The sequence below is a fragment of the Equus przewalskii genome, chromosome 1 (genome assembly GCF_037783145.1).
Source record: "Equus przewalskii isolate Varuska chromosome 1, EquPr2, whole genome shotgun sequence".
In the NCBI taxonomy this organism is placed as follows: domain Eukaryota; kingdom Metazoa; phylum Chordata; class Mammalia; order Perissodactyla; family Equidae; genus Equus; species Equus przewalskii.
Genome location: NC_091831.1, coordinates 170,975,810 through 171,002,695, shown reverse-complemented (window position 1 = coordinate 171,002,695; position 26,886 = coordinate 170,975,810). Strand labels below are relative to the sequence as shown.

At 36.4% G+C, this 26,886-nt stretch overlaps 1 protein-coding gene across 1 annotated transcript in view; it reads left to right on the top strand.

The window, feature by feature from the left end:
* BAZ1A (bromodomain adjacent to zinc finger domain 1A) overlaps window positions 1–26,886 on the top strand; it is an 83,678-nt gene that overhangs the window by 15,062 nt on the left and 41,730 nt on the right. Inside the window, 1 exon segment of the mRNA XM_070588083.1 lies at window positions 18,297–18,440. Within this exon segment, the coding sequence (XP_070444184.1) occupies window positions 18,297–18,440 (144 nt within the window).

Here is a 26,886-nt window from a genome sequence, read left to right as displayed (position 1 = left end):
TCAGTATTTTATTTCTATTTATTGGTAAACAAATTCTGTATGGATCTATCACATTTTGTTTGTCTGTTCATCACTTGCTGGACATTTGGGTTGTTTCCACTTTTTTGGCTCTTATAAATAATGCCGTCACGAGCATTCACGTACAAGTTTTTGTGTGAACATATGTTTTCAGTTCTCTTGGGTATATACCTAGAAGTGGAATTGCTAAATCATATGGTACTCTATATTTCGCATTTGAGGAACCTCCAAACTGTTTTCTAAAGCAGCTGCTTCATTTTACATTCCCACTAGCAGTGTATGAGAGTTCCAGTTTCTCCACATCCTCACCAGTGTATCAGCAGTTTGTTACTGTCCCTCGATTTTGTTTTGCCATCCTAGTGGTTGTGAAGGGTAATCTCATTGTAGTTTTGATTTACATTTCTTTAATGACTAATTACATTGAGCATCATTTCATGTGATTATTGATTATTTGTCTTCTTGGGAGACGTGTCTATTCTGGTCCTTTGCCCATTTTAAAATTGGGTTATTTATCTTTTTATTACTGAGTTCCAAGAGTTCTTTGTGTTTTTGGATATAATCCCCTTAGCAGATATATGATTTACAAATATTTGCTCCCATTCTGTGAGTTGTCTTTTCACTTTCTTGATTTTTAGCACCATCTCTCTTTGCTTTTGACTTTTTGTTTTACTTGTCAGTAGCATCTACCTTTTGTTTCTGTCTCTGTTGGTAGTACTTATCAGTGGTCCTAAAGAATGCTTTATCCGTTAGAATTAGATTTACTGGGAAGAACATGCTAAGTCACAGAGAAATGGAGTAGGGGCCATTCTTAGATTGAATTAGTCAGTATGTGTACTCTGATGGTCTCACCTCAATATTCTTTCCTTATTGTCTCATTTACCTTTAGGTGTCCCTACCCCTTTTCTTTCTGTATCTTACAAGTATAGATTAGTTGCTTCCCTCCCCACCAAGACTATCTGTTTTGAAATAAGCAGTCAGCTAAGAGATTCTTCTAAAAGATCCTCTGTCGTTGCTATGGCAGAGTGGTAAAGAGAACAGCTGACTTCTTGACTGAACCAACAGTTTGTTCTTCACCCTCCCCTTCCTGATTACCACTCAGCTTACCTGCCAGTCATGTTGACATTTACTCTCTCCTCCTTCCTTAGAGCCTGCAGGAGAAGTCAGAGTGGTCTTGTGAAAAGAACACTAAACTAAAAGTTAGGTCTGTTCCTAAATACCTACCAGATGCTTTGTTACACATTGTATCAGCAGATAAGAGGCAAGAACTTACTGTTTCCAGTTACAGATGAGGAAACAGAGATCCAAGGAAGTTAAGTGATTTTTTTTGTTATTGTTCAACATGTATTTACTGATCTCCTGCTATTTACTTGCACTGTTTTAGACACTGCGGCCATAGCAGTGAACAAAACAAAGTCGTGGAGCTTCCATTCCAGTCTTACAAGTAATGAATGGTAGGATTTAAATTCAGCTAGGGCTGACTTACACAATTATTCCTTTCACTGTATCACTGTCTCCTTGGTTTTGGATTCTGCCATTTATGAGTAGCTGTATAGCTCTGAGGAAGTAATTTAAACTCTTTAAGCTTTAGTCTTTTCATCTGTTAAATGGACCCTGCCTTATAGGATTGCCTCACAGGATGAAGTGAAACAATGAATGTGATTTTTTTAAGCTGTATTGTATAATATTGCCATGTAATGTAGGTGTCTTTTTAGTATTTGAATGTGTTTATTGGGGGCCATGCAGTTTGAGGATTTTTTTTTTGAGAGATGCCAATAATGATGTGGTGCTGCATTGGCTGCCTGGGCCACTGTAACTTGAAATCAAATTTCCCTATTGCAATTCTGAAAGGAAACCCCACAGTTAATAATTCCATTGTCTTAGACATAATTGTTTGTTTTTGAAGATAGTCATCCCACATTTGTACCTGGTCTTCTAAAAAATCCTACACAAGCAGATTTTAAGGCATCTGAGTTTTGCTTAACTTTATCATTTTCTTTCAAGAAATTTTCTTATCATTATCAAGCCTGATAATCATTGTTTAATGAAGGGTTGGGAGAATGGCGAGCTAGAACTCCGGTGCTTGTGTGATAAACCCATCTTATCTCTCCCACCCTGTAACTGGAGAATTAAATCAGGAAAAAGGAGGTAAAAGTCGCCTAACAAATAAACGTTTTGGACTGTTGAGTCATCATTCAGTCTAAAGACAGGACTAGAGTTTGAGAGAATCTGAAAATTTGAGTCAAAATATAATTGTGTATTTGATAATTTTTTTTCAATTAAAATGGGCTTTGGGCAACTTATTTTTAGACATTTTACAAGGACAGTCAAGATCTTCTGGGAGCTGAAAAAGTTCATAGGAGATTTGAAGCAACAGGTGTGAGAAGATACTTCTAAAAGTAGGTATACTAACAGCAGCAACAAGTGGCACCTGATAGCAAAGGAGAGCGAGAATAAACATTACCTGCAAAGTACGCTGGCCTGGCTCAGTATATAATTTGATAGCATTAGAAGACATTGCAGAATTGAGAGAATGCTAGTATTTATTGAAGTTTTCCTGTATGCTAGGCAGTGTGCTAGATGCTTTCATTTTGATTCTCATGATACTGATGGGTGACCCAGAATTTTCAAAAAGATTATATGTATCTTGGTGTTTACCCAAAGGAGATGAAAACTCATGTCCACACAAAAACCTGTACACTAATGTTTATATCAGCTTTGTTAATAATTGCAAAACTTGGAAGCAACTAAGATGTCCTTTAGTAGGTGGATAAATACACTGTGGTACATCCAGACAGTGATGGATTCAGCAGTAAAAAGAAATGATCTATCAAGCCACAAAAAGACATGGAGGGATGTTAAATGCATATTACTAAGTGAAAGAAGCCAATCTGAAAAGAGTACATATGGTATGATTCCAACTAATATGACATTCTAGAAAAGGCAAAACTATGGAGACAGTGAAAAGATTAGTGGTTGCCAGAGGTGGAGGTTGTGGTGGTGGGGGGAGATGAATAGGTGGACCATGGAGGATGTTTACGGTGGTAAAAATACTCTGTGTGGTACTATAATGATGGATACATGTCATTATACATTTGTCTAAACCCACAGAATGTACAACACCAAGAGTGAACCGTAATGTAAACTATGAACTCTGGGTAATGATGGTGTCTCAGTGTAGGTTCATCACTTGTAACAAATGCAGCACTCTGGTGGGGGATGTTGATAATTGGAGAAGCTGTGTATGTGTGGGGGCAGGGAGTGTGTGGGAAATCTCTGTATCTTCCTCTTAATTTTGCTGTGAACCTAAAACTGCTCTAAAAACCCAAAGCCTTTTAAATTAAAAAAAAAAAAAGTTATGTCCTTTTCTTATTAAGACTAAAGTTTATAATTTAAAAAAATGCTGCTTTTTTCCTATAAAGATTCATATGTATCAGGGGCTGGCCCCGTGGCAGAGTGGTTAAGTTCACGCGCTCCGCTGCAGGCGGCCCAGTGTTTCGTTGGTTCGAATCCTGGGCGCGGACATGGCACTGCTCGTCAGACCACGCTGAGGCAGCGTCCCACATGCCACAACTAGAGGAACCCACAACGAAGAATACACAACTATGTACCGGGGGGCTTTGGGGAGAAAAAGGAAAAAATAAAATCTTAAAAAAAAAAAAAAAAAAGATTCATATGTATCAGAGAAAAGTACAAAAGGTGAAGGCCTAGAGTGCATTTCCCACATGCTCCCTTCGGAGATAACCACTGTCAAAAAATAAGTGCACAGTTCATTTTTTTCTGTACTACACTAAATTAAAAATAAATATGAAGCAGCTTTTTCACTTAATGGTTGAATGTCTTCTTATATCAGAACACACAGATGTGTACCATTTCTAATTGGTTTTGCATAAAGTGGTTAAACTACTGGTTCCTTAAAAGGCTTACTTAGAACATTGCCTTTTTCTGAGGGTGGAGAAAGTTATTCCTTTTACTAGCCTTGTGTGAATTCTCTCTTTGGAAATAATAAACTGGATTTTCTTCCAAACAATCTGTGACCTTTGACTGACTGACAGACCTTTTCCCCAGTGTAGATTAAATGAGTAAAATAACAGAATTGGATTTGCACCAAAGAGTTTTGTATATAGCTAGATTTTCCCAAATATTACCCCAGTACCATTTAGATTTAAAGGTTACAAAATGTTATCTAGTCAAGAAGCATAAGAGTACAGTTGAGTATTGTTTTTAGAACTACCTTACCAAGTAAAGATTTTAGAGTTCTTTTTAATTTTACAAACTGATATCAATTTTGGCACCAAATAGTGACCAACTAGAGCTCTTAACTATTCAGCTATTACAGTCTGTTCCCTTTGGCTTTCTATGTTGTATTGGTGGAATGCTTTAAGTACTTTAGTCTAATGAAGTAGGAGAAAATTAGCATAAAAACCTATCACATAGAGAGTAGGCACTTAGTATATATTAGAATTGGAAATGATAAAATGGACATTTTATCTTTGGGCTCTTTCTAAATTGCTGGCCTTAATGGTGTTAGTGAGTTGTAATTAATTAAAATGCATTAATATTGAGGACAAAGAGAAATAGCAAATATATTGAGAAGATAGATTGAGCATAAAAGATAAAAGTGAGGTACAAATACAGTTGTTTTGATTTAAATGTACATGCTTGGATGTCGGTGACTGGATCCAGGTGGGATTAATCAAAAGAGTTTTTGGAAAAGAGTTGACTGGAAATTTGAAGACAGAGAAAAATATAAATTAGTAGGAAGGATTAAAGGAGGAAGACTTCTTATTTAGGCGCAAAGGTAGTATAGAATGTTTAGCAGCATATATTAAATTTATTATTGCTCTTTTTCAGAAGGAAGGTTTTCTGTTGGTTAGCTTACACTACTAACCTTTTAAGGTCAAAATTCCTGGTTCTTGGCCAAGGAGAGTCCTAAGCAACATCCCAAAATTGTTGTTTACAGTCTTTAGTTCCTGATGACCCTAATATGTTGATGATATAACTTTTAATAGAAAAATAAAGGAGGCTATTTGGGACAGCTGTTCTTTCTTGGAATTCAAAGTCAGAGAGGAACCATCTTCTTTAGATATGTATTGTTTGTTGTATGTACCAGGGACTTAGACTTACAAGCCAACTGACTTCTGGATTGTCATTGCAAGTTTAACAGTTAAAATTTAGAATCTTTATTTACTTGCATAAAATAAATTGGGAAATTATCCTAGGAAACCCTCATTATGCCCTAAAAATCCTAAATAGTCACAAAAGTAAATGAAAATGAATTTGTTTTTCTAAACGTATTTAATTCAAATAACATATAAAACTTATGCTGTAAATATTTCTGTACGGACTCAACTGCTTGATACTTAACAAAATAGTTCAGTGAAATTTAGACTGTCATACAAATGTATTCATTCATCTACTTCAGTGTTGTAAGGGCCTTCGCATTGCATTGACCAATAGGAACATTTGTCTAATGCCTCTCAAAAGCCTTTGAATGACTAATGTTGGCCATGAGGGGGGTTAGTTTCTCTGGCAACTTTTTTATTTTTTATTTTTTTTTTTTGAGGAAGATTAGCCCTGAGCTAAGTACTGCTAGTCCTCCTCTTTTTGCTGAGGAAGCCTGGCCCTGAGCTAACATCCATGCCCATCTTCCTCTACTGAGCTAAAATCTTGCCCATCTTCCTCTACTTTATCCGTGGGACGCCTATCACAGCATGGTGTGCCAAGCGGTGCCATGTCCGCACCCGGGATCCGAACTGGCGAACCCCGGGCTGCCGAGAAGCGGAACATGCGAACTTAACAGCTGTGCCACCTGGCCAGCCCTGCAACTTCTTTATTGATCCTTTGCACTAACGCCAAGTAGAAAGAGTCGGCTGGGTCTCCACCAAGACTTATAGTCATTACTCTGGGGCTCTTGCTTCATTACTCTGGGGCTCTTGCTTATAGTAAGAAAAATGATAAAAATGGAGAATGGCAAGTAAATTGAGGTTCCCTTCTTTTCTAATATAAAAGGAAATCAAATGTTCGTTTGCTTCAGTTTGTGTTTTACTGAACCGATTAGCAGCGGGACAGTGAAGTAGAATAATAGTAGTTCTGAAGTTCTCAGTTCGCTGTGGCAGGAGAATATTAGAGACTGATCTCATAGAAGATAGCTACTGAAATCTGAAATCCCTGTTAGGAATTAAAGGGAAGTTTATTTCCACATAGTGATTACACAGGTTCAGGTCTGAGAAATTAGAGAGTCTTCTGAATAAAATCTCTCCTATATCTTTTCTACCTTCCTCACGATCCTGTTGGTCAATATAAGATTACAGTTTAACAAACAACTTTCTTCATAGGTACTTTGAATTTCTCTGAGAACAAAATCTTAGTTAACTTTCCATACTGCCTTGGAGGCCAGTAGTGGAATTCATTTCACCTATGATTCTAAATTACTATTTTTAAAATGGAGCTATCTGTCTGTCTTAGCCAAATTCAGAGACCATCCAAAGATAAAAGTTAAAGGAGAACTTAGAGAAATGACATAAACTAAAATAATTTTCAATGAAAGGAAGAAGAGTGGTAAAAGTGCAAAAAAAATCTACTCATCACTAAAGGCTGGGCAAAATCCTTTGTTCAGATTAAAAACATATGCCAAGAGAATAATTCTGAGCAGAGGTCGGCACACGTTTTTTAAAATAAAGGGCCAGACAGTAAATACTAAATATAGGCTTTGCAGCCCATATGGTCTCCTTCGCAGCCGCTCAACTCTGCTGTTACAGTGCAAAAGCAGCCATAGACAGTATGTGAATGAGCATGGCTGTATTCTAATAATTATTTACGAACACTGAAATTTGAATTTCATATTATTTTCACGTGTCACAAAATATTATTCTGATTTTCATTTTAAATCTTTTAAAAATGTATAAACCAGTCTTAGCTCACAGACCATACAAAAACAGACAGTGAGTTGAATTTGGCCCATGGCCCATAGTGTGCTGGCGCCTGGTGTAGAGGAAAGGTTACTCATAAATAAGGATTGTAGAATAAAATCCCCAGACATCCCCTTTTTATCTGGAACCTCAGAGTATGGCATGCAGAAGTGGCTTGGTATGGTGGAACAAGCCTTTGAAGCCAAACTGATGTAATCTTCTTTCCTCATCTGTAAAACTGAAATAATACCTACATTCATATGGTAGTTGTGTTAGTTAGCTTTTGCTGCATAACAAACCACTCCCAAAACTTAGTGGCCTAAATCAATAACGTTATTCTCATGATTCTGTTGTTGGCTGAGATGTTCCTTTGGTCTGGCATGGCCTGTCTGGGACTGAATTGTCTGGGTCATCTACTTTAGGATAGTGTTACTCACATGTCTAGGGCTTCAGACTAGGGTAGGTACTTCCATGTGGCCTCTCATCCTTCAGGAGGCTAATCCAAACTTGTTCCCAGGATGGTAGCAGCAGCAAGAGAAGGCAAGCTCCAATATGCAAGCACATTTCAAGCCTCAGCGTGCTGCGTGTTTGCTAGTGTTCCATTGACCAAAGCAAGTCACATGAGCAAATCCAGAGTTAACATGGGAGAGGATCCGGGAGGTATAATTGAAGGAGGGCCATAACTGCAATAGTTGGCCACAGTCATTAATATTTGTTAGGAGTCCAGCATAGTGCTTGGCACATAAAGCACTCAGTAAATGTTAGATCCTTCCTGTACTTGTCAGAGACAAGTGAAGAGTCTGCCAGCTCTGATGACTCATCTTTTTTGTAGCCAGTCCCTAGTTTTCTCACATCATAGTCACTGTCCTTGAGAGTTCGCTATATGTCATTTTAGGGAGATGATAATAGTACCAGTAAACTTCTGAGAGCTTGCTATATGCCAGGCATTGTTTTAAGCTTTTTTATTTATACTATTTTATTTAATTCCCACAACAACCAATATGTAATTTGCTCATGTTACAGTTGAGGAGCTCATGCACAGAGGGTAATTAATTAAAACTTGCCCAAGGTCACAAATGGTGAAGTTTTCAGACACACGCAGTGTCAGAACCAGTGTGCCTCTGTTTGGGAGAAATAAAAGTGTGGAAAAAAATACTAGAGGATAGCACTTAAGCAGGATTAAAAGATTATAGTTAAATGTACTTTATTGATCACCCACTGTTTACTTTTCACGTTACTTGAGCATTTTATAATTTCTGTCAAAGTATGAACAAACATAGGATTGTATATATGTGGTTAGATTAGGCTTTTGATCATTTAAGAGTGTTTCAGGTCGTATTTTTGGTTGTCTGAAAATGAGTATCATCGTCCCATCATTGATTCTAAGGGCAAAAAAGCTCTAGTATTTGAACAGGTTCCCCTGCTATTTACATTCTTAATCATTGTACTTATCAGAGAGTGCCTTAATTATTTTATGTCTGTACTCTGAGCTGTTTAAGCTTGCTTCTTTTCAGATATTTTGCTTTCAGATGAAAGAATGTTGTCAACAAAAGCATGGGGAAAAATAGAATTTGTATTTGTCGTTTTTCTGTCTTTTGGCACAGTTTCCAGCGATGAAAAGTGCAATTATTTATGACTTCTTGGAGGTGGTAGGGAATATTCTGATTTAGTACTTAAGTATACATAAAGCCAAATTTTATGTGATTCGTTCAGAAAGCATTGTTTGCTCAGTACTGCCGTAGGTATTAGGAAGAGGATAGTGAAGCAGACAAGGACTAGGAATTTACATTCAAGTGCAAGAGAGAAACACACAAATCAACAGGATAATTTCAGAAACTGATCAGTGCTATAAAGAAAATAAAACTTGATGGGATAGAGTCTTGAGTCATATTTTTTGTTTTTATCCAATTAATTTCAAAACCTTCTCTGAAAACCACTGTGTTAGAAATAACAGGATAATCAGTTATGAGTAAAGCATTAGTACTTATTGTCTCAAGCCTAATATGGTCTATTGGAAGTAGGGGTAGAGTTTGCAGGGCAAAGATAAGTGAAATGTCTGAATAACTAATAAAGGATTGAATAAGATAAATGCATTAAGAGGACATAGAGGGGAGGGGGAGTTGGAGGAAGGTGATCAAAAGGTACAGACTTCCAGTTATAAGATAAATTAGTACTAGGGATGTAATGTACATGATGACTATACTTAACACTGCTGTATGATATGTAGGAAAGTTGTTAAGAGAATAAATCCTGAGAGTTCTCATCACAAGAAGAAAATTGTCTTTTCTTTTTATTGTATCTATATGAGATGATGGATATTAGCTGAAGCTGTTGTGTAATCATTTCACAATAATGTAAATCAAACCATTATGTTGTATGTCTCAAGCTTATACAGTGATATATGTTGATTATTTCTCAATAAAACTAGAAAAAAAGGACATAGGTCATTCTTAATTGGCTAGTGAATATATCACTACCATTCAAATAGAAGGAATAAAAGGTACTGTAATGCTACATTAATTTAGCACTCCATTAATAATTTGCTATGATTGGCCATTAGAATGGGCTGATGTTTACCTTTTATCTTTATAAAGATATGCTTGTATCTTTCTTCATCTGCTTCCAGCCAGTGTGTCGGTCAGTGTTCATTGTCATATGAAGAATGTTTATTGGCTCTAAGGATAGTAAAAAATATGCAGGTTATTTTGTTTGAGCTTCCAGCTAGAAGAATTTTAGAATGCAAGGAGTAATAGTATAATTTTGTCGTATTAGTTTGTTATTTGTGTATATAATAATTTCTTTGCAAATTCTTGTAGTTATTTCTTATGTACTGTATTTTGATGTGCAGAAATCATCTGACTTTATTTGATGTAACTAACTCAAGTTGTAAGAGAGAACATCAGTATATTGAACTTCTTTTCATGAAAAATAGGGATTTTTAAGGTGAATTTTTATAATGTTTATAGTTGAGATGGAAACAAACTGGAGAATAGGACTCCCGTTACATAGTTTTTGAATTACACAGAGCTCTGGCTATTCTGATAAGCATAGCAGGAGCAGTCTATTCAATGAGATCTAACAAGTAGACCTACTTCAATCAGCCATTCTCATGTATATTAGTGTTTTTAGAAAAGCAATAAATGTTTTTCAAGTTAAAGAGTAATTTAAATTAACTCACGTTCAGATAGGCCTTTGTCCTAAGTAGTCTAAACTAATGTAGTTTTATTAAAGTACATTACTTTCTTATGATGAAATTCCCCCTTTTTACTGTATAGTTCTGACTTTTGACATATGCAGTCATGTAACCCACCACAGTAAGACATAGAACATTTCTATTACCCCCTGAAAGTTCCTTTGTGCCCATTTGTAGTCAACCCTTGCCCCCACCACCTAGCCTCTGGCAACTGTTGATGTGTTTTATGTCCTTATAATTTTGCCCTTTCCAGAATATAAATATAAATGGTATCTTGAGTGTATTTCTGGACTCTTTGCTCTTCCGTTGATCTGTATGGCTATTCTTTTGCCAATACTACAGTGTCATTATTTAGTACAGCTTTTTAGTAATACATATAATATACATTACTTTCATCTTTTATTGACTTTTTTTCTCCATGATGTGACATGAATGCTTTTAATTGGAGTTAATATTTTCCTAATGTTTATCATTTAGCATTTTAAAATTGATCTTATTTTGATATAACTGTAGATTCGCATACTGTTATAAAATAATACAGAATTTCCCCCAATGGTACTGTCTTGCAAAATTATAGTACAATATCACAACCAGGACGTTGACATTGATACAGTCATTTTACAGAACATTTCTATCACTACAAAGATCCCTCATGTTGCTCTTTTATAGCCACACCCACAGATCATAGATTGTTAACTTATTTTCCTTCTTCAGATTTTCAGTTTTCTGAAACAAATAGGATTTGAAATCTATATTGCTAATGACAAGGTGACTTTTAAGTTTGAAAATCTTATTCAGCTTTTGTTGGCTGAATTGAAGAATACCATACTCTGACTCAAAATAAATTTAACATAGGCAAAATGTTTATAAACTGCTCAGTGTTTAATAAAATTTGCTTAATAAAAACACCTAGTGCAGGGGCCGGCCCTGTGGCCAAGTGGTTAAGTTCATGCGCTCTGCTTCAGTGGCCCAGGGTTTCGGCGGTTCAGATCCTGGGCGTGGACATGGCACTGCTCATCAGGCCATGCTGAGGCAGTGTTCCACACAGCACAACCAGAGGCACTTACACTAGAATATACAACTATGTACTGGGGGCTTTGGAGAAAAGAAGAAAAGAAGATTGGCAGCAGATGAATGTTAGCTCAGGTGCCCATCTTTAAAAAACAAAGCAAAACAAAAAAACACTCCTAGTACATGTAATAGATTGCTTATTGCTTTTTATCATCAGTTGGGATTTGACTTGGGTGGTGCATATAAGAAAAAATTTTGGTGGCGTAAACAAAATAGAAATTTCTCTGTCATGTAAAATTAAATACAGAAGTTATAGTGTAGGGCTGGGCATGCAGGTCCACAAAGTTATCTGAAACATAGGCTTTTTCCTGTTTTCTGCTCCATCATCCCAAGGTTGTGACCGTTGTTTTCATTGTTCACAATGCAGCAAGATAGAGGAAAGGCAAGAAGCGTACTTCTCTTCCTATATCCAGCCTATATCCATTGAGGCCAATTTAAGTGTTCTAAAGTACTGTCATCTTGGGGAAAAAAGGTCATTTGCTGCTAAATCTGTGGTGGCATTTTGTTACATTTAATGTTTTGTCGTCTGTGATCTTCTGTGTTGATCTTGCCTCCGCACAAGGTTATCATCTCTTCTTACATGTTGGATCAGTATGCCAGGCCAGCATGAAGCTAAGCCCCAAAACACTTTGAATACCTATTAATCTGAATGCACTGATTGGAATTTTAAAGTATTTTGGTAAAGCTTTAATTAATTTGGTTGATATTTCAGCCAAACTAACTCCCATCGCTTTAAGATGATAGTTTTGAATACTAAAGAGTTTAAGCAGTATACTGATATCAAGGTGTTTGAAATTTATTAGAAATATGCAGGATTTAATCCATATATCTTATATCTAGAATTTTCTTTCCAAAGATTTTTAGTTATACTATATATCTCTTTAATAATAGATTTAGTTTTTAGTAAAAATCTAATGATTCTTGTTATCTCATAATATTTAGACTTACAATAGGTCAAATGCCAACTGGAGAAATAATAACACATGGTTCTCTCGTTCATAAAGAGTCTCAGAACAGTTCAAAATGAAACATTCTTTGAGCTGCTCTGATCAATTTATCTAAAAAGTGTGGAGTGACACACAAAGCAACCTTTTCAGGGCTCTTCTTCCCGATGGACAAGTAATCAACATAATTTACAGTCTTTTTGTTTGAAGTAGTAGATTTGAGTCATCTGGTTTCCTCTGCTTAAAATGAGATATCACATAACCTCCTTAATTTGAATTTTTTTAACTCTGAACTTCAAATTAAGCAGATTTACTAATTATCCAAGTACAGCATTTTTTAATAAGTATTCTTGGCGTCTGTATTACAAGGAAATAAAAGGTTAATGAGGCAGCATAGGAGAGCAGATGTGAAGTATGCCATAAGTTCAGCATATTTCATTTTTAGAAACCCAAACAGAGAGGGGCAGTCCTTTATGTCAAGTAGGTCTCCCCAGGTTTCTAGTCTTTTCATTTGCTGTTAACTGTTTGTCTTCTACTCCAAATGCCTTGTAAAAATTCTACATATATTTCAGTTCTGGAATGTTTTATAATTTGCTTTTGCTTTAATGAATTTGTACTTTGAGATATAAATTGAACTATGACTGTTAAAAGAAAACAAATGACTGTTAACAAAAACAACTTTTTGGGGGAAGAGGTATGTACATTCCAAAATATTCTCATAAAAGACTCTCTCTCTGTTTAGCTAGTCACTCTTGCAGATTTATGGCTAACTTCTACTTTGTCCTCATTCTGTGCTTGCTGCTGCTTCACAGACTCACTTTCAGTCTGAATGTGTTTAAGCTGTTAGCACTTTAGGAGCTTCTCGACTGCATAGGCTTAAAGCTCTGAAATACCCCAGGTTGATATGGTCTTGCTCTTCTCCCTCAACTCCAGTAATAAGAGTAAAAGATTAGAAAGTGTAGGGCTTCAGTCAAACAGTTAAAGTTTTGGCTGTGCTATTACTGGTTGTGTGACCATGAGCAAATGACTTAACTTCTCTGACCCTGAATTTCATCTTCTGGAAAATGTATAACTTGCAGAGTTGATATGAGGAGAGAATATGTATAAGTTATATACTTATCTGGCACACAGGAATTCTTGATCATCACCCTCCACTCTTTGCTCAGATAATGGAGTATAACATTTATTTAGAAAATTTCTGTACTCTCACAGATGCACTAGCTCGGTCTTAATTCGTGATTGTTTAACCTTTTTTACATTCTAATCTTCTTTGGACTCCTTAGAACCAAGAAATTGTAGCAAGTGGATTTGAAAGACATAGACTAAGTCTCTTTGGAAATCTATTAGAAGGTGTTGACTTGACATCTTGAGTAGGTAACTGAAGTTTAGCTAAGCACCAGCGAGAGGCCTGGCTTTGATTAGATTAGCGAGAAATGCTGCCTGTGGTTTGGGTGTGGTGCAGTTTATAGTAGCATTGATAATAACTAGTATAACTTATAAATAAAATATTGACTACATTCTAGGCCCTGTTGCTATGCTGTACTGGTTTCCTTCTCCCTTATTCCTCTGTCAGGGAATTGCACTTCTGTCTCTTAATTTTCTGCTGATTTTAAATAAATTAGTTCTTAAATTATTGTAGCTCTATGGGCCCTATTGGGGTCATAGACTGTTCCCTTCAACGAACTGTCAAACCGTTTTAGGCACCACACCAACCATCCCTGCACCCAGAGTAGACCCATTTACTTTGTTTTTCCTTATGACCACGACCACTCAGAGAAGCTCACCCGGGCTTTGCCAGTGAAAACCACCTCTTTTTCTGACTTGAAGGACCTTGAAAAGCTTCCTTCCTTACCTCCTGGCACCCTGAGCAAAGGATCCCTGGATATGATACCCAGGCCTTTCAGAAGCGGGTTCGTTTGATTCCTTGTATGTTTTTGTGCAGTTCTTGTCACTAAATTACAGAACGTTTTTATCATTAAACTACAGAATTACCTAACAATTGTTGATAGGATTTCCTGTAGTTGTTCCTCTTTAGAAACACTCGTTTATTTAGATCAGCCAGTGATGAAAATCAGCCTGCAGTTGTTTTGACACCATTTCTGTTTGCTACCAACATGGGTTTGGTAGTTGAGCCTTCATAAACTTTGCAGTTAGAATAAAAAAAGTTAGTTTCTTTTTTTTAAATCATGGTAAAATAAACAACATAAAGTTTACCATTGTAATCATTTTTAGGTGTACAGTTTAGTAGTGTTAAGTACATTCACAGTGTTGTGTAACCATCACTACTGTTTCTAGAACTTTTTTCATCATCCCAAACAGAAACTCTGTACATTAAGCAATAACTCCCCATTTCTCCCTCCTTCCACCCCCTGGTAACCTTTATTGTACTTTCTGTCTCTATGAATTTGCCTCTTCTAGATACTTCATATAAGTAGATTCATACAATATTTGTCCTTTTGTGTTTGGCTTATTTCACTAAGCATAGTGTTTTCAATGTTCATCCATATTGTAGCAAGTAACTGAATTTCATTCCTTTTTATGGCTGAATCATATTTTGTTTATCCATTCATCTGTTGATAGACACTTGAGTTGTTTCCACTTTTTGGCTATTGTGAATAATGCCATTATGAACATTGTTGTACAAGTATCTGTTGAGTTCCTGTTTTCAGTTCTTTGGAGTATACCTAGAAATACAATTGCTGGGTCATATGATAATTCTATGTTTAATTATTTGAGGAACCGCCATATTGTTTTCCACAACAGCTGCACCATTTTACATTCCCACCAGCAATGCGCAAGGGTTCCAATTTCTCTACATCCTTGCCAACACTCATTATTTTCTGTTTTTTGTTTCTCAAATAATAGCCATACTACTGGGTATGAAGTGGTATCTCTTTACGGTTTTGATTTTGCATTTCCCTTATGAGCATCTTTTCATGTGCTTATTGCCAATTGTATCTTTTTTTTTTGAGAAATGCCTATTCTAGTCTTTTGTCTATATTTGAATTGAATTGTTTTTTGTTGAGTTATGAGTTCTTTATATGTTCTGCCATGTCTTTGTCTGGTTTGTGTATCAGGGTAATGCTCGCCTTATAGAATAAATTAAGTGTTCTCTTCAATTTTTTGGAAAGATTTTGATAATTGGTATTAATTCTTTCTTTTGTTTTTGGTGAGCAAGATTGTCCCTGAGCTAACATCTGTGCCAGTCTTCCACTATTTTTTTATGTGGTATGCCACCACAGCATGGCTTGATGAGTAGTGTGTAAGTCTGTGCCTGGGATCCAAACGTGCAAACCCCAGGCTGCTGAAGTAGAGCACAAAAACATAACCACTATGCCACCAAACTGGCCCCTGTATTAATTCTTTAAATATTTGGTAGAATTCACCAGTGAAGCTATCTGTTCCTGGGCTTTTCTTTGTTGGGAAGTTTTTGGTTACTGATTAAATCTCCTTACTAGTTATAGATCTGTTTAGATTTTCCATTTCTTCTTGAATCAGTTTTGGTAGGTTTATATGTTTCTAAGAATTTGTCCATTTTATCTAGGTTATCCAATTTGTCAGCATACAATTGTCCATAGCATTCTTATAATCTTTTCTATCTGTAAAATCACTAGTAATGTCCCCAGTTTCACTTCTGGTCTTAGTAACTTGAGTCTCCTTTCTTTTTTCAATTTTTTTTTAAGAGCAAATTATAAAGGAGCCATATAGGATACTTCTAATTGAACCCATGAAAGTCTCAGAGTGAGGGAATGAGTGAAGGAGGAAGACAGGTGCTTTTAGGGCTTTGAATTCACCCACACAGTCTACCTTTTGTTGATTCTTAAACCTTGGGGTGCTGTGAACCAGTTGCTTTCCTCTGTTTGGTTATAGTGCAGAGTTCCTAGCAGGAAATCTGTGGTCCTTATTTTCTTTGTGCCTAACAGCAATATTAGATATTGTAAGGCGTACTGAATGTGTTCTCCTAAAGGAAAGTATAACCAAGCATATGCTAAAATGTGCACTGATGGAAATACGTGTTATTATCTTGAAAAATTTACCGGCTTCCGAAAATGAATCAACTCTAAACATGCTGTTTGTCTTTCTGGATTATATGATTCTGTTTATTTGGGCTGTAAGTGACAAAAATTCATTTTGAATAACAGGCAAAAGAGCGAATTATCAGTTTGTAGAATCAAAGGAAAGATTAAACAGCTAAACCTGAGATGGGCAAGATGCAGGTAAATCTGAGGAAGAGCAGGAACAAGAGAACTGGTTGCTTCCAGTACTCTTGCCATCTCTCTTGCAGGCTTTGCCCTCCCTCATTGCACACTGGCCTGCTCCACATGGCAGGAAACATGGCTGCTGGCAGCACCAGGATTTTGTATCTTTTAGATTCCACGATGGGAGAGGGACTGATCTTTACTTTCTAGATTCCAAATTTTAAAATCTTGGAAAAGATGTATTAACTCAGAAAAAGGTGCCCACCCAGTATCAACTAACTCTGACCAGGGTCTTGTGAGAACGTGACAGCGCTACAAGTAGCCATGTGGAAGAAGGTGGGGTGTGAGAAAAATGAAGTTCGTAGGAGAATGGGGCTGGTGAACGAACCAGCAATCTTATGAATGCCCACAATAGAGTAAAATTTGTTTATGGTATGGGATGACCGAAATGGGTGATAAAGTGAGCAGATAGTCTAATTTTGAACCACTTTTTCTTAGAGAATAGAGATTTACCCCATTAGTAGGTATTTTTTATATTTTTAGTAGAAGATGTTTTTAGTTAATAAAACCTCCCTCTGGATTGCCTAAGTGTTGTAGAGGTGCCATAGATATAATTGCAGAAATTCTCTGTTTTTTTCTTTTTTTTGCTCCCTACTATAGCCTGCTTTTACTTGTGACTTTTTTTTTTAACAACTTGAGATATATTTCACAAACCATAAAATTCACCCATTTAAAATGTACAGTTGAGTGGTTTTTAGTATATTCATAGAGTTGTACAACCATCACTACAAACTAATTTTAGAACATTTTTCAACCCCTCGAAAAGAAATCCTCTGGGGCCAACCCGGTGGTGCAGTGGTTAAGTTTGTGTGCTCCACTTCAGTGGCGCAGGCTTCACCAGTTCAAACCCCAGGCATGGACCTACACACCACTTATCAAGCCATGCTGTGGCAGGCGTCCCATGTATAAAGTAGAGGAAGATGGGCATAGATGTTAGCTCAGGGCCTATCCTTGTCAGCAAAAAAGAGGAGGATTGAGAGCGGATATTAGCTTAGGGCTAATCTTCCTCAAAAATAAATAAATACAATAAAATAAAAAGAAATCCTCTGCCCATTAGCAGCCACTACCCATTGCTCTCCTCTCTCATACTCTTCCCACCCTCACCCCCAAGTTCCTGGCAAACCCACTCATCTACTTTCTGTCTCTATGAATTTGCCTATTCTGGATATTTCATATAAATGGAATCATGTACTGTGTGGTCTTTTACATCTGGTTTCTTTCATTTAGCATAATGTTTTCAAGCTTCATCCATACTGTAGCATGTATCAGTAGTTTATTCCCCCTTTTTTTTTTTTTGCTGAGTAATACTCCATTGTATGGATATATACCACATTTTAATTATTTATCAGTTGCAAATTGGCACAGTAAAAATGGATTGAGGACTATTTCAGTTGTGGTGAATGAGTCTGAAATTGCAGTCCATAAAATCAGGATAGAATGGCAGAGGTAAGGGAAGCCAAAATAGGAGCAAGAGAGCTAGTGAATAGGAAGCTTTCTGGAGACCAGAAGTCACAGCAAGAGTTGCAGTGAGACTAAAAAGGTTATGATTAGGAGAATTCCAGCGTTTAAAATATTGGCTGCTGTGAAAAACTGTAAGGCCCAATCTGTATAATGAGATACCATTATCTGATTTTCTAAACAGTAACTATAGTTAAGGATATAATTTCTAGGAATCTTGATAAATTGACTTTTGAAATAGTTTTGTATTGTTTTAAATTGTAGCTAATTTGTGCTTAAGTTGGATGTTACAAATTTTCTTTTTTATTAAATTGGTTACATCAATCAGCCATAGTTTTCTACAAAAAATAGCTTTTCACTTGTTCAAAATAATTAGATTGTTCTGAAGTGCTTGATTATAAAATATCAAATGATTTGCACTTGTAAATGTATCATTTTCTTTTAGGTTACAGTGTAGGATTTTGGAAGTCCTCCCTCCATCACATCAAAATGGTTTTGCTAATGGACATGTCAGCAGTGTAGATGGAGAAACCATTATCATCAGTGATAGTGATGATTCAGAAACACACAACAGTTCTTTTCAAAATGGGTAAGTGATTTTTATTAATTTTTAAAATGTATGTCAGATTGGCTAATGATATCCCATTGAAATAATTTTTTGATTCCTCCCTCTTCCTTTTTAGTCATACTCTGGTATACTATCCATCTACACAATGTTAGACTTAACAACACGTTAGAATTTGCAAAATTGAAACTTTCCTGGTTAACTCTAGTCTGTTGCTTAAGAGCAAGTGAAGCTCACCTCATTCAACTACACTTATACATTCCACTTTCGTTTACTCAGGAAAATTTATTCTGTACTTTAATTATTATACTTATTCACTGTATGGTACGTATGGTAAACTCTGTAATCTTCTGAAATGCAGTCAGTTGATAGCCTGGGTCAGCTGAGTCTTCTTGGAGAAAAATCACACACATTCATGTAGATTGGCACTGTCTACAGGTAAATTTAAAATCTTGGTTGAATCCTCAGCTGATTAAAAGTTCTTTTACATGTTTTAGTTCAGCCCCTCCTCTGTTCTCCACAACGGCTATCTAAATCTTTACTGCTACATTCAGTTTCCTCTCTGCCTTTAGGCATCTCAAACTTAAGACTCCTTTCTCCAGACTATCTTTGTCTTTCTTTCTTTTTCTTTCCTATTTACAGGGAACAGTACCATAATATTCAAATAAGAAACCTGAGGCCACTCTTAACTACTTTCTTTAACTCCTTTACTCCTGAAATACCAGTAAATATCCAGTTCTGTCCCTCAGAGCCTTGTAATTCAAGTTCTCATTTTATCTGACTGGAACTATTGTGTTTATAACTGGCATTTGAGCGTTTATTGTGTCCAGGCACCATGCTAAGTGCTCTACATGCATATTTGTCAGTCCTCAGAGAGTACTGTTATCCTTATTTAACAAAAAGAACCTGAGCCTTAGAAAGGTTAGTGGGATTTGCACAAGGTCATCTAGCCAGTACATTACCTGACAGAAAAAATGATTTTTAGGTGAGTGAATGAAGCATGGCATTGTCCTATATAATAAACCTTTTGATACATCTTATTTTTTCCTGAATTGCTACTTTTAAGCAGAAAAAGAAATTAATAGGTCCTTAGCTGTGTCTCTCATTGAATACAGGGTTTGGGATGCAAAATAGTGGGTATTGTGGTAGTTAATGTAAGTCCTTCAGCAGCTCTCACAGTAGTTGATGTGTTTTGTTTGGACTGTATCGAAGATTGTAACCCTTAAATGAAGTTAGTTATATATTAGATGAGTGTGGAAGGGTTAATTACAGATTTTGTATATAGAAGATATTTTTCAAATTAATATTTAAATATGGTAAGCATTTATCTAAATTTTTAAATTTTAAAGTTATTTGCCATTTAAGGCTATTTTGTAGTAACTTTTAGTATACTACTCTAATTCTTTTAGGTGCTATGAGGTGTTTTGAGATAGGAAGAAAGTCTAGAGTCTTAGGTTCTATTGTTCAGCTCATTTATGTCCTTTCCCTTCCTTTTTGATTTGACTATGAGCTACCTGCGTATTTTGTGGCTACTTTTTTACCTTGAGTACAAAGAAAATTACTTCCGGATCCCAATTAGTAATAGTAAATATTTTGCCTTTTATGTATAGCATTTAGAGCAAGATTCCCATTGGTGAATCCCACTTGTGCCACTTCCAACAGCTCATCACAAAGTATGATTGAATTTGGCCATAGGAGTAATCAGTCATAATTTTCTGCCTAAATAGCCTGTGCCTTCTCCCTTGAGTAGAAGTACTTGGGAAAGACCTTTGATATAGGAAAAGTGAGTAAGCTGATCACTTCCTTTGTTCACCGATATTTTTAACCTGTTTGTGATTCTCAGAGAATCTGAGCCTTCACTATACATCTACATCATAAAATGCCTAGTTGTTTGTAGATTGCTACTGCTGTATCCTGAGATGCCAGGAAGGGTGAAACATAGTCATCTTCAGACTTACTCCATTATTTCTGTTAATTCCCTAACTTAAGTGAGTAAGAAATTTACTCCTTGGTTGCTCCCTGCCAACAAAACATCATCTGGATTTTCTCATGTTTCAGTAGGTGGATTGAAGGGAAGGGAATGGAACAATTATTTATTGGTCGTTTTCCATGAGTCTTATTTATTCCTCAGAACCATTCTATGAGGGTAGATGGTCAAATTCTTATATCATTGAGGAGAAATGGAAGTTCTGAGTTAGAAAATTTGCCCAGCCTCACAGAATTCATAACATCTGCAAGATATACTAAGGTAGCATATTTAGAGTTAAGTCTAGGTGCTCAAAATGATCACCAGCGTCTTGTGGGAGTGTGTGTGTGTGTGTTAAAATACATATAACGTAATATTTGCCGTTTTAACCATTTTAAGTGTACAATTCAGCAGCATTAATTACATCCATGGTGTTGTATAACTATCATCACTATTTCCAAAACGTTTTCATCACCCCAAACAGAAACTCGGTACCCATTAAGTAATAATTCTCCATTCTCTCCTCCCCCTATCCCTAGTAACCTCTAATCTGCTTTCTGTCTCTATGAATTTACCTAGTCTAGATATTTCGTATAAGTGGAATCATATAATATTTGTCCTTTTGTGTCTGACTTACTTCACTTAGTATAATTTTTCAGGGTATATCCATGTTGTTGCATGTTGAGATTTCTGACAGAGCCTTTGATGGACCTATCTAAATGTATTTTAGAATGAGATGAGGCTAATTTTTGTCATCGTTCCTTCTTATGACTGAATATTCCATTGTATGGATCTACCACATTTTGTGTTATCCATTGATCTGTTGATAGACACTTGAGTTGTTTCTACCGTTAGCTGTTATGAATAATGCTGCAGTGAATATTGGCATACAGATATCTGTTTGAGTCCCTGTTTTAAAGTCTTTTAGGTATATACCTAGGAGTGGAGTTGCTGGGTCATATAATTCTGTGTTTAACTGTTTGAGGAACTGCCAAACTGCTTTTCACAACTGCTGTGCCATTTTACATTCTTACCAGCAATGTATGAGGGCTCCAGTTTGTCTACTTCCTCATAATCACTATTTTTTTTTTCTTTTGAGCAAGATTAACCCTGAGCTAATATCTGCCACCAGTCCTCCTCTTTTTGCTGAGGAAGACTGGCCCTGAGCTAACATCCATGCCCATCTTCTTCTACTTTATGTGTGGGACGCCTCCCACAGCATGGCTTCCAAGCAGTTCCATGTCTGCACCCGGGATCTGAACCAGCGAACCCTGGGCTGCTGAAGCAGAACGTGCAAACTTAACCGCTGTGCCACTGGGCCAGCCTCTATTTTTCGGGTTTTTGATTATAGCCATCCTAGTGTGTGTAAAGTGGTATCTCATTGTGGTTTTTTTGTTTGTTTTTTTAAAGATTTTATTTTTACTTTTTCTCCCCAAAGCTCCCCGGTATATAGTTGTATGATTTTAGTTGTGAGTCTTTCTAGTTGTGGCATGTGGGATGCTGCCTCAGCATAGCCTGATGAGTGGTGCCACGTCCACGCCCAGGATCCGAACCTGGCGAAACCCTGGGCCACCTAAGCGGAGCACGAGAACTTAACCACTCGGCCACCAGGCCGGCCCCTTCATTGTGGTTTTGATTTGCATTTTCCTAGTGACTAATGATGCTACCTTTTCACATACTTATGGGCCATCTTCCGAGGAAGATATATAAGCCCTGTACCAATTTTTAAATTGGGTCATTTGTCTTTTTGTTCAGTTATAGGAGTTCTTTATATATTCTGATCATCAGAGTTTTAGAAATGGAATGTTTTGATACATTTGGGGGAGCATATTGATTTTTTTTCCAAAGCCAAATGCCACATCAGTAAAACTAGAGAATTAAAGGCTTGACTTTTTCTGAAGTTGCCTTCCCTCAGAACAACATATTACTAGCTTACTCATTCCATCTGGGCATTGACTGCAGGGTCTGATTGACCAAAGCAGTTACCTTTGTAGATCAGCTTTTTGGGTGCACATTGGTCGAGGTTTTGGGAAGCAGGTCACTTATTTATTTTGAGGAATGGCGTTAACACCCTAAACGTATGCTTCTTAAACTAAGCTTGTGAAAGAGACTATGAAAAGTTGCTCCTCCTCTTCTCATCACAGGGCCTTGGACGAAGCCATGCACATGGCAGCCTTGGACATTTTAGTACTTTCTGACTCAGGGAGCTCAACACTTTGCACAACTCTCTCCTATCTTTGCCAGAATTGGGTTCTAGAGTAACGATCTGAAGTCATTAATTTTCTCTCTCAGCTATTTACCATGAGATTTATGACAGAGCCTTTCACATACCTATCTAAATATACTTGAGAATGAGATGAGGCAAATTTTGTAATCCTACTACTAGGATACTTTGTGTAGATGATGTAATAAAGAATACCTTAAATTTAGAATTATTCACTTGTGTATCTGCAAGCAAATTTTATTTTAAAAATTGGCTTCTAGGGGCCAGCCTGGTGGCGCAGTGGTTAAGTTCGCACATTCCGCTTCTCAGCGGCCGGGGCTTTACTGGTTCGGATCCTGGGTGCGGACATGGCACCGCTTGGCAAGCCATGCTGTGGTAGGCATCCCACATATAAAGTAGAGGAAGATGGGCATGGATGTTAGCTCAGGGCCAGTCTTCCTCAGCAAAAAGAGGAGGATCGACATTAGTTTGCTCAGGGCTAATCTTAAAAGAAAAAAAAAATTGACTTCTTGGCTATTATTTTATAGCACTAGATAAAGTTTGGACTATATTTTAGAGAAGATAATTTTCACCATATAAAATTGGAGTAAAGGGATTTAGGGTTTTTGTCTGTTAGTCCTTCTCTGAAATATATAACATACACATCCTGTATCTGTTCTCAGTGTTCCTTTCTTGACTCATCTCTTATGTTGACCCATCGAGAATGGGTTCAGTAATGTTATACTTATGTCCACTGTTGTTCTTTTCCCCCAAAAGTTGCTGATAGATTTAAAGAAAATTTATATTTGAAAATCCTCACAACTTGTTAAGACCACAAACTGTTCATACAAGTTTCCTTTCTTAATGTAATAGCCAAATAGTGAAGTTCATTTGCAGTCACAAATTCTCCGAAAATTGAACTAAATTGGTAGTCCTGACTAAGATATTCACTAGCTTACCATCTGATTTCAGTAGCCAGGTGTGCCAAGTATAGGTGAGTTTGTTTAGTTGTTTTTAGGATTTGTAGAAGAAAGAAACTAAATATGGTCTTTGTAGGAACTCAGGTTAAGTAGGTAAATGACACTTTCCGATAATATAAAGTACTCTACTGTTGTGATTTAAGGATTTAAAAATTTAAGATCAATCAGGCTGCTTCGTATACTTTACAATGGACAGAGTTTTGTGGAGCCATCTCTAGGCAGATATTATTTAAAGTTAAAATACATTATAAAAATATTATTATCCTGGCCTGAAAATAGTACATGAACAAGATGCATTTTTGTAACATCTTATATCCTGGTTGATAATCTGTAAAAGGGCAAGGAAAAACTAATTATTTTAGGAACCTCTTGAAGAATATGTATCCACTTTCAAAATAACGTACGTACTAAATTTCTTCATGCAATGTAATCTGGCTGTATTGAAAACCTGCCTAATTATTAGTGAGATTATGGAATCTGAGTGTTACTTTTAAAGAAATAGACCTAATTGGCTTGCTATTTGTAGTCCATGTGTGAAATTTTAATGTGTGAGAAATAAGATTAGCATTTTAAATTTCCAAAAAATACTACCATAAGAACCAGCTTTGCTGAAAGCTTAATCATTTGGTGAGTTGTCATTGCAGAATAGTTATAGCAAATATAACGTGATAGTTTCTCTTGAAAGAAACCTTTATGTTGAAAGGCTAGTTTTATTTTGTTTTTTTATCATTTCTCTTATGCTGGTATAGAAAAAAATTTTAACTTTATATTTCTTATTATCAAGTGTTCACAGGATAGCAACAAAAACAATTTCCATTATGATAAAATAAAAGTAGAATTAAAACTTACATATATACCTGGGCATTTTGAAATATGATATATTTATAAAATAAGTGATAAAATGTTGTTGTGACTAAATAATTGAAACAGGGATCTAATTTCTATAAACGTAATATTTGATGTTAATGGGTTGTTATAGAGCTAATAACACATCTCAATGGTATCATGGTTGAGATCATTAGATTCAACTTAGCATTTCAGCTATTTAGGCCTAGACTTTGGGAAGCAAGGGAGGAAAATAATTAAAATGGAGGTTCTTTTTAATATTATCCTTGAAGTTCCTATCTTATAGGTGAATCTGCATTATAAGAAACAGTTTCTGTTGATCTCCAATTATGGTACTTCCTTGGAAAGAATCCAGTTATGATTTTATTCTATAGTTTTGTGTAAGAATATTTACACTGATTAGAAAAAAGATTTTGATTCTATTGTTTTATCTTCACCAATGGATTTCATGATGTAGCAAAAAAAAAAAAGGTAATTTTTTTATACATGAGAAATCACATTTATAGCCTTAAATCCAGTAAGGTCCGTAAACAAGTTTTCTATAAACAAATAATATATAAATAAATATATTTATATATTTATAGTTATGACTTAAAATATATAATTATTTATATATTGCCACTGGTAATAATATTTTAAGTGCAATCTGTATTACACTTGACCAAACTCTTATATGAATAAAATGGTAGTAATTGGGGCCAGCCAGGTGATGTAGTGGTTAAGTTCCTGTGCTCCCCTTTGGCAACCCAGGTTCATGGGTTTGGATCCTGGGCACAGACTTACACCACTCATCAAGCCATGCTGTGGCAGCATCCCACATCCAAAATAGGGGAAGACTGGCACAGATGTTACCTCAGGGACAATCTTCCTCAAGCAAAAAGAGGAATATTGGCAACAGATGTTAGCTCAGGGACAATATTCCTCACCCTCCCCCCCCAAAAATAGGGTACTAATTAATTGCTAAGTTGACACCTATCCAAAAAATGATATTAAGACAAAAACTTAATCAAGTCCATTGTTCTTGAAGAACTGTTGCTGATTCATTACAACTCACTTTTCTTTTCCTCTCTTTTCATTTCAACAAATTCCTTTATTGGAAACTCCCATCAAGACTGCTGTCTGAACACTTAGAGTTCTCTCTCTTTGATGTGTTCTTTTGAAACAGTGCTTTTTTCAAATGCAGGTTATAGCCTGTTGTAGGTTGTGACATTAATATTAAATATTGAGCTTTAATAGAATAGAAAATATTAGACTACATTCCATATAGTAAGGGGAATGTTTAAATATATCTCTTGGTTTATGTGTATACTGGGTCTCTGTGCAAAGATACTTGTCTTTCTAACTTGGGATTCAGTGCTGTGACAGGTAAATACTTGAGTTTTATTTGTGTGCTTTCCTCATGTATCTCTTGTGTTGAGACTCCCTCCGCCCCACCTTGTGTGTACTCTATTTATATCACTTTGATTATATCTTACCTCATTGCAGAATGTTTCTCTTTATCATCCTTTCATATCATTTTCTTCTCTTCCCTATAACTCCCACCTACATCCCCTTTACGTATATGCTTGCCTTCTCAGAGGCAGCTTCTCCAGAATCCAACCGCTTCACTCTGTGCCACCACTACCATCTTAGTCTTTACTGCCATTAGTTCTCACTTAGTTTTTTGTATTAGCTTTCTAGCTGGTATTCCTCTTTGCAGCCTTGCCTCATAGTCTATTCCCCACATGGCAGCCTGAGTTATCCTCCTTAAGTCTAAGTGCAGTCATTATCACCCATTATTCAGAATCCTCTAGTGTCTTTTCTCAGGGTAAAATCCAAAACCCTTGATGATGGCCTATAATGTGGCCCTGCTGCTGCCTCTCTGACTGAACCTTCTTTTTTCATTCTGCGTGTTTAGTCTGCTTGTGCACACCACGCATGCTTCTACCTCAGGGCCTTAATACAGTCTTTTCCTCTCTTTCTTTAAACGTGTATCCCCAAGATTTTCTCATGGGTTGCTCCCTCATTTTTTTTCAGATCTCTGCTTAAATGTCAACTTCTTGGAAGGCCCACCTGGACAATTTATCAGGGACCATTGCCCAGTGTAAAATCGAGGCCCTCTGCCCGGCACTCTATTCCCTTGAGAGCACTTACCGCCTATCTTGTTGTGTATTTTGTGTGCGTGTGCGTCTATCTCCCTACTATGCTTCTAGTTTGTTCACTACTGAATCATCAGTGTTTAGCATTTGGCATATTGAAGGCTCTTAACTATTGAATGGATGGATGGATGAAGGAATGAGGGAATGCACTCTCAAAGGGAAGAAAAGATGAGAAGTTGGTGGGGGCAGGGGTTAAATGTCTAGCCTCTTTGCCAGTTCATAAAACAGGACAAACTGTATTATCTCCACTTTTGGTCTTGGATTACATAGCTATGAACAAGAAAGTTTAAAAGCAAATCCAAGAGCTATTTGTTTGTTTGTTTACAAATTTTTCTAA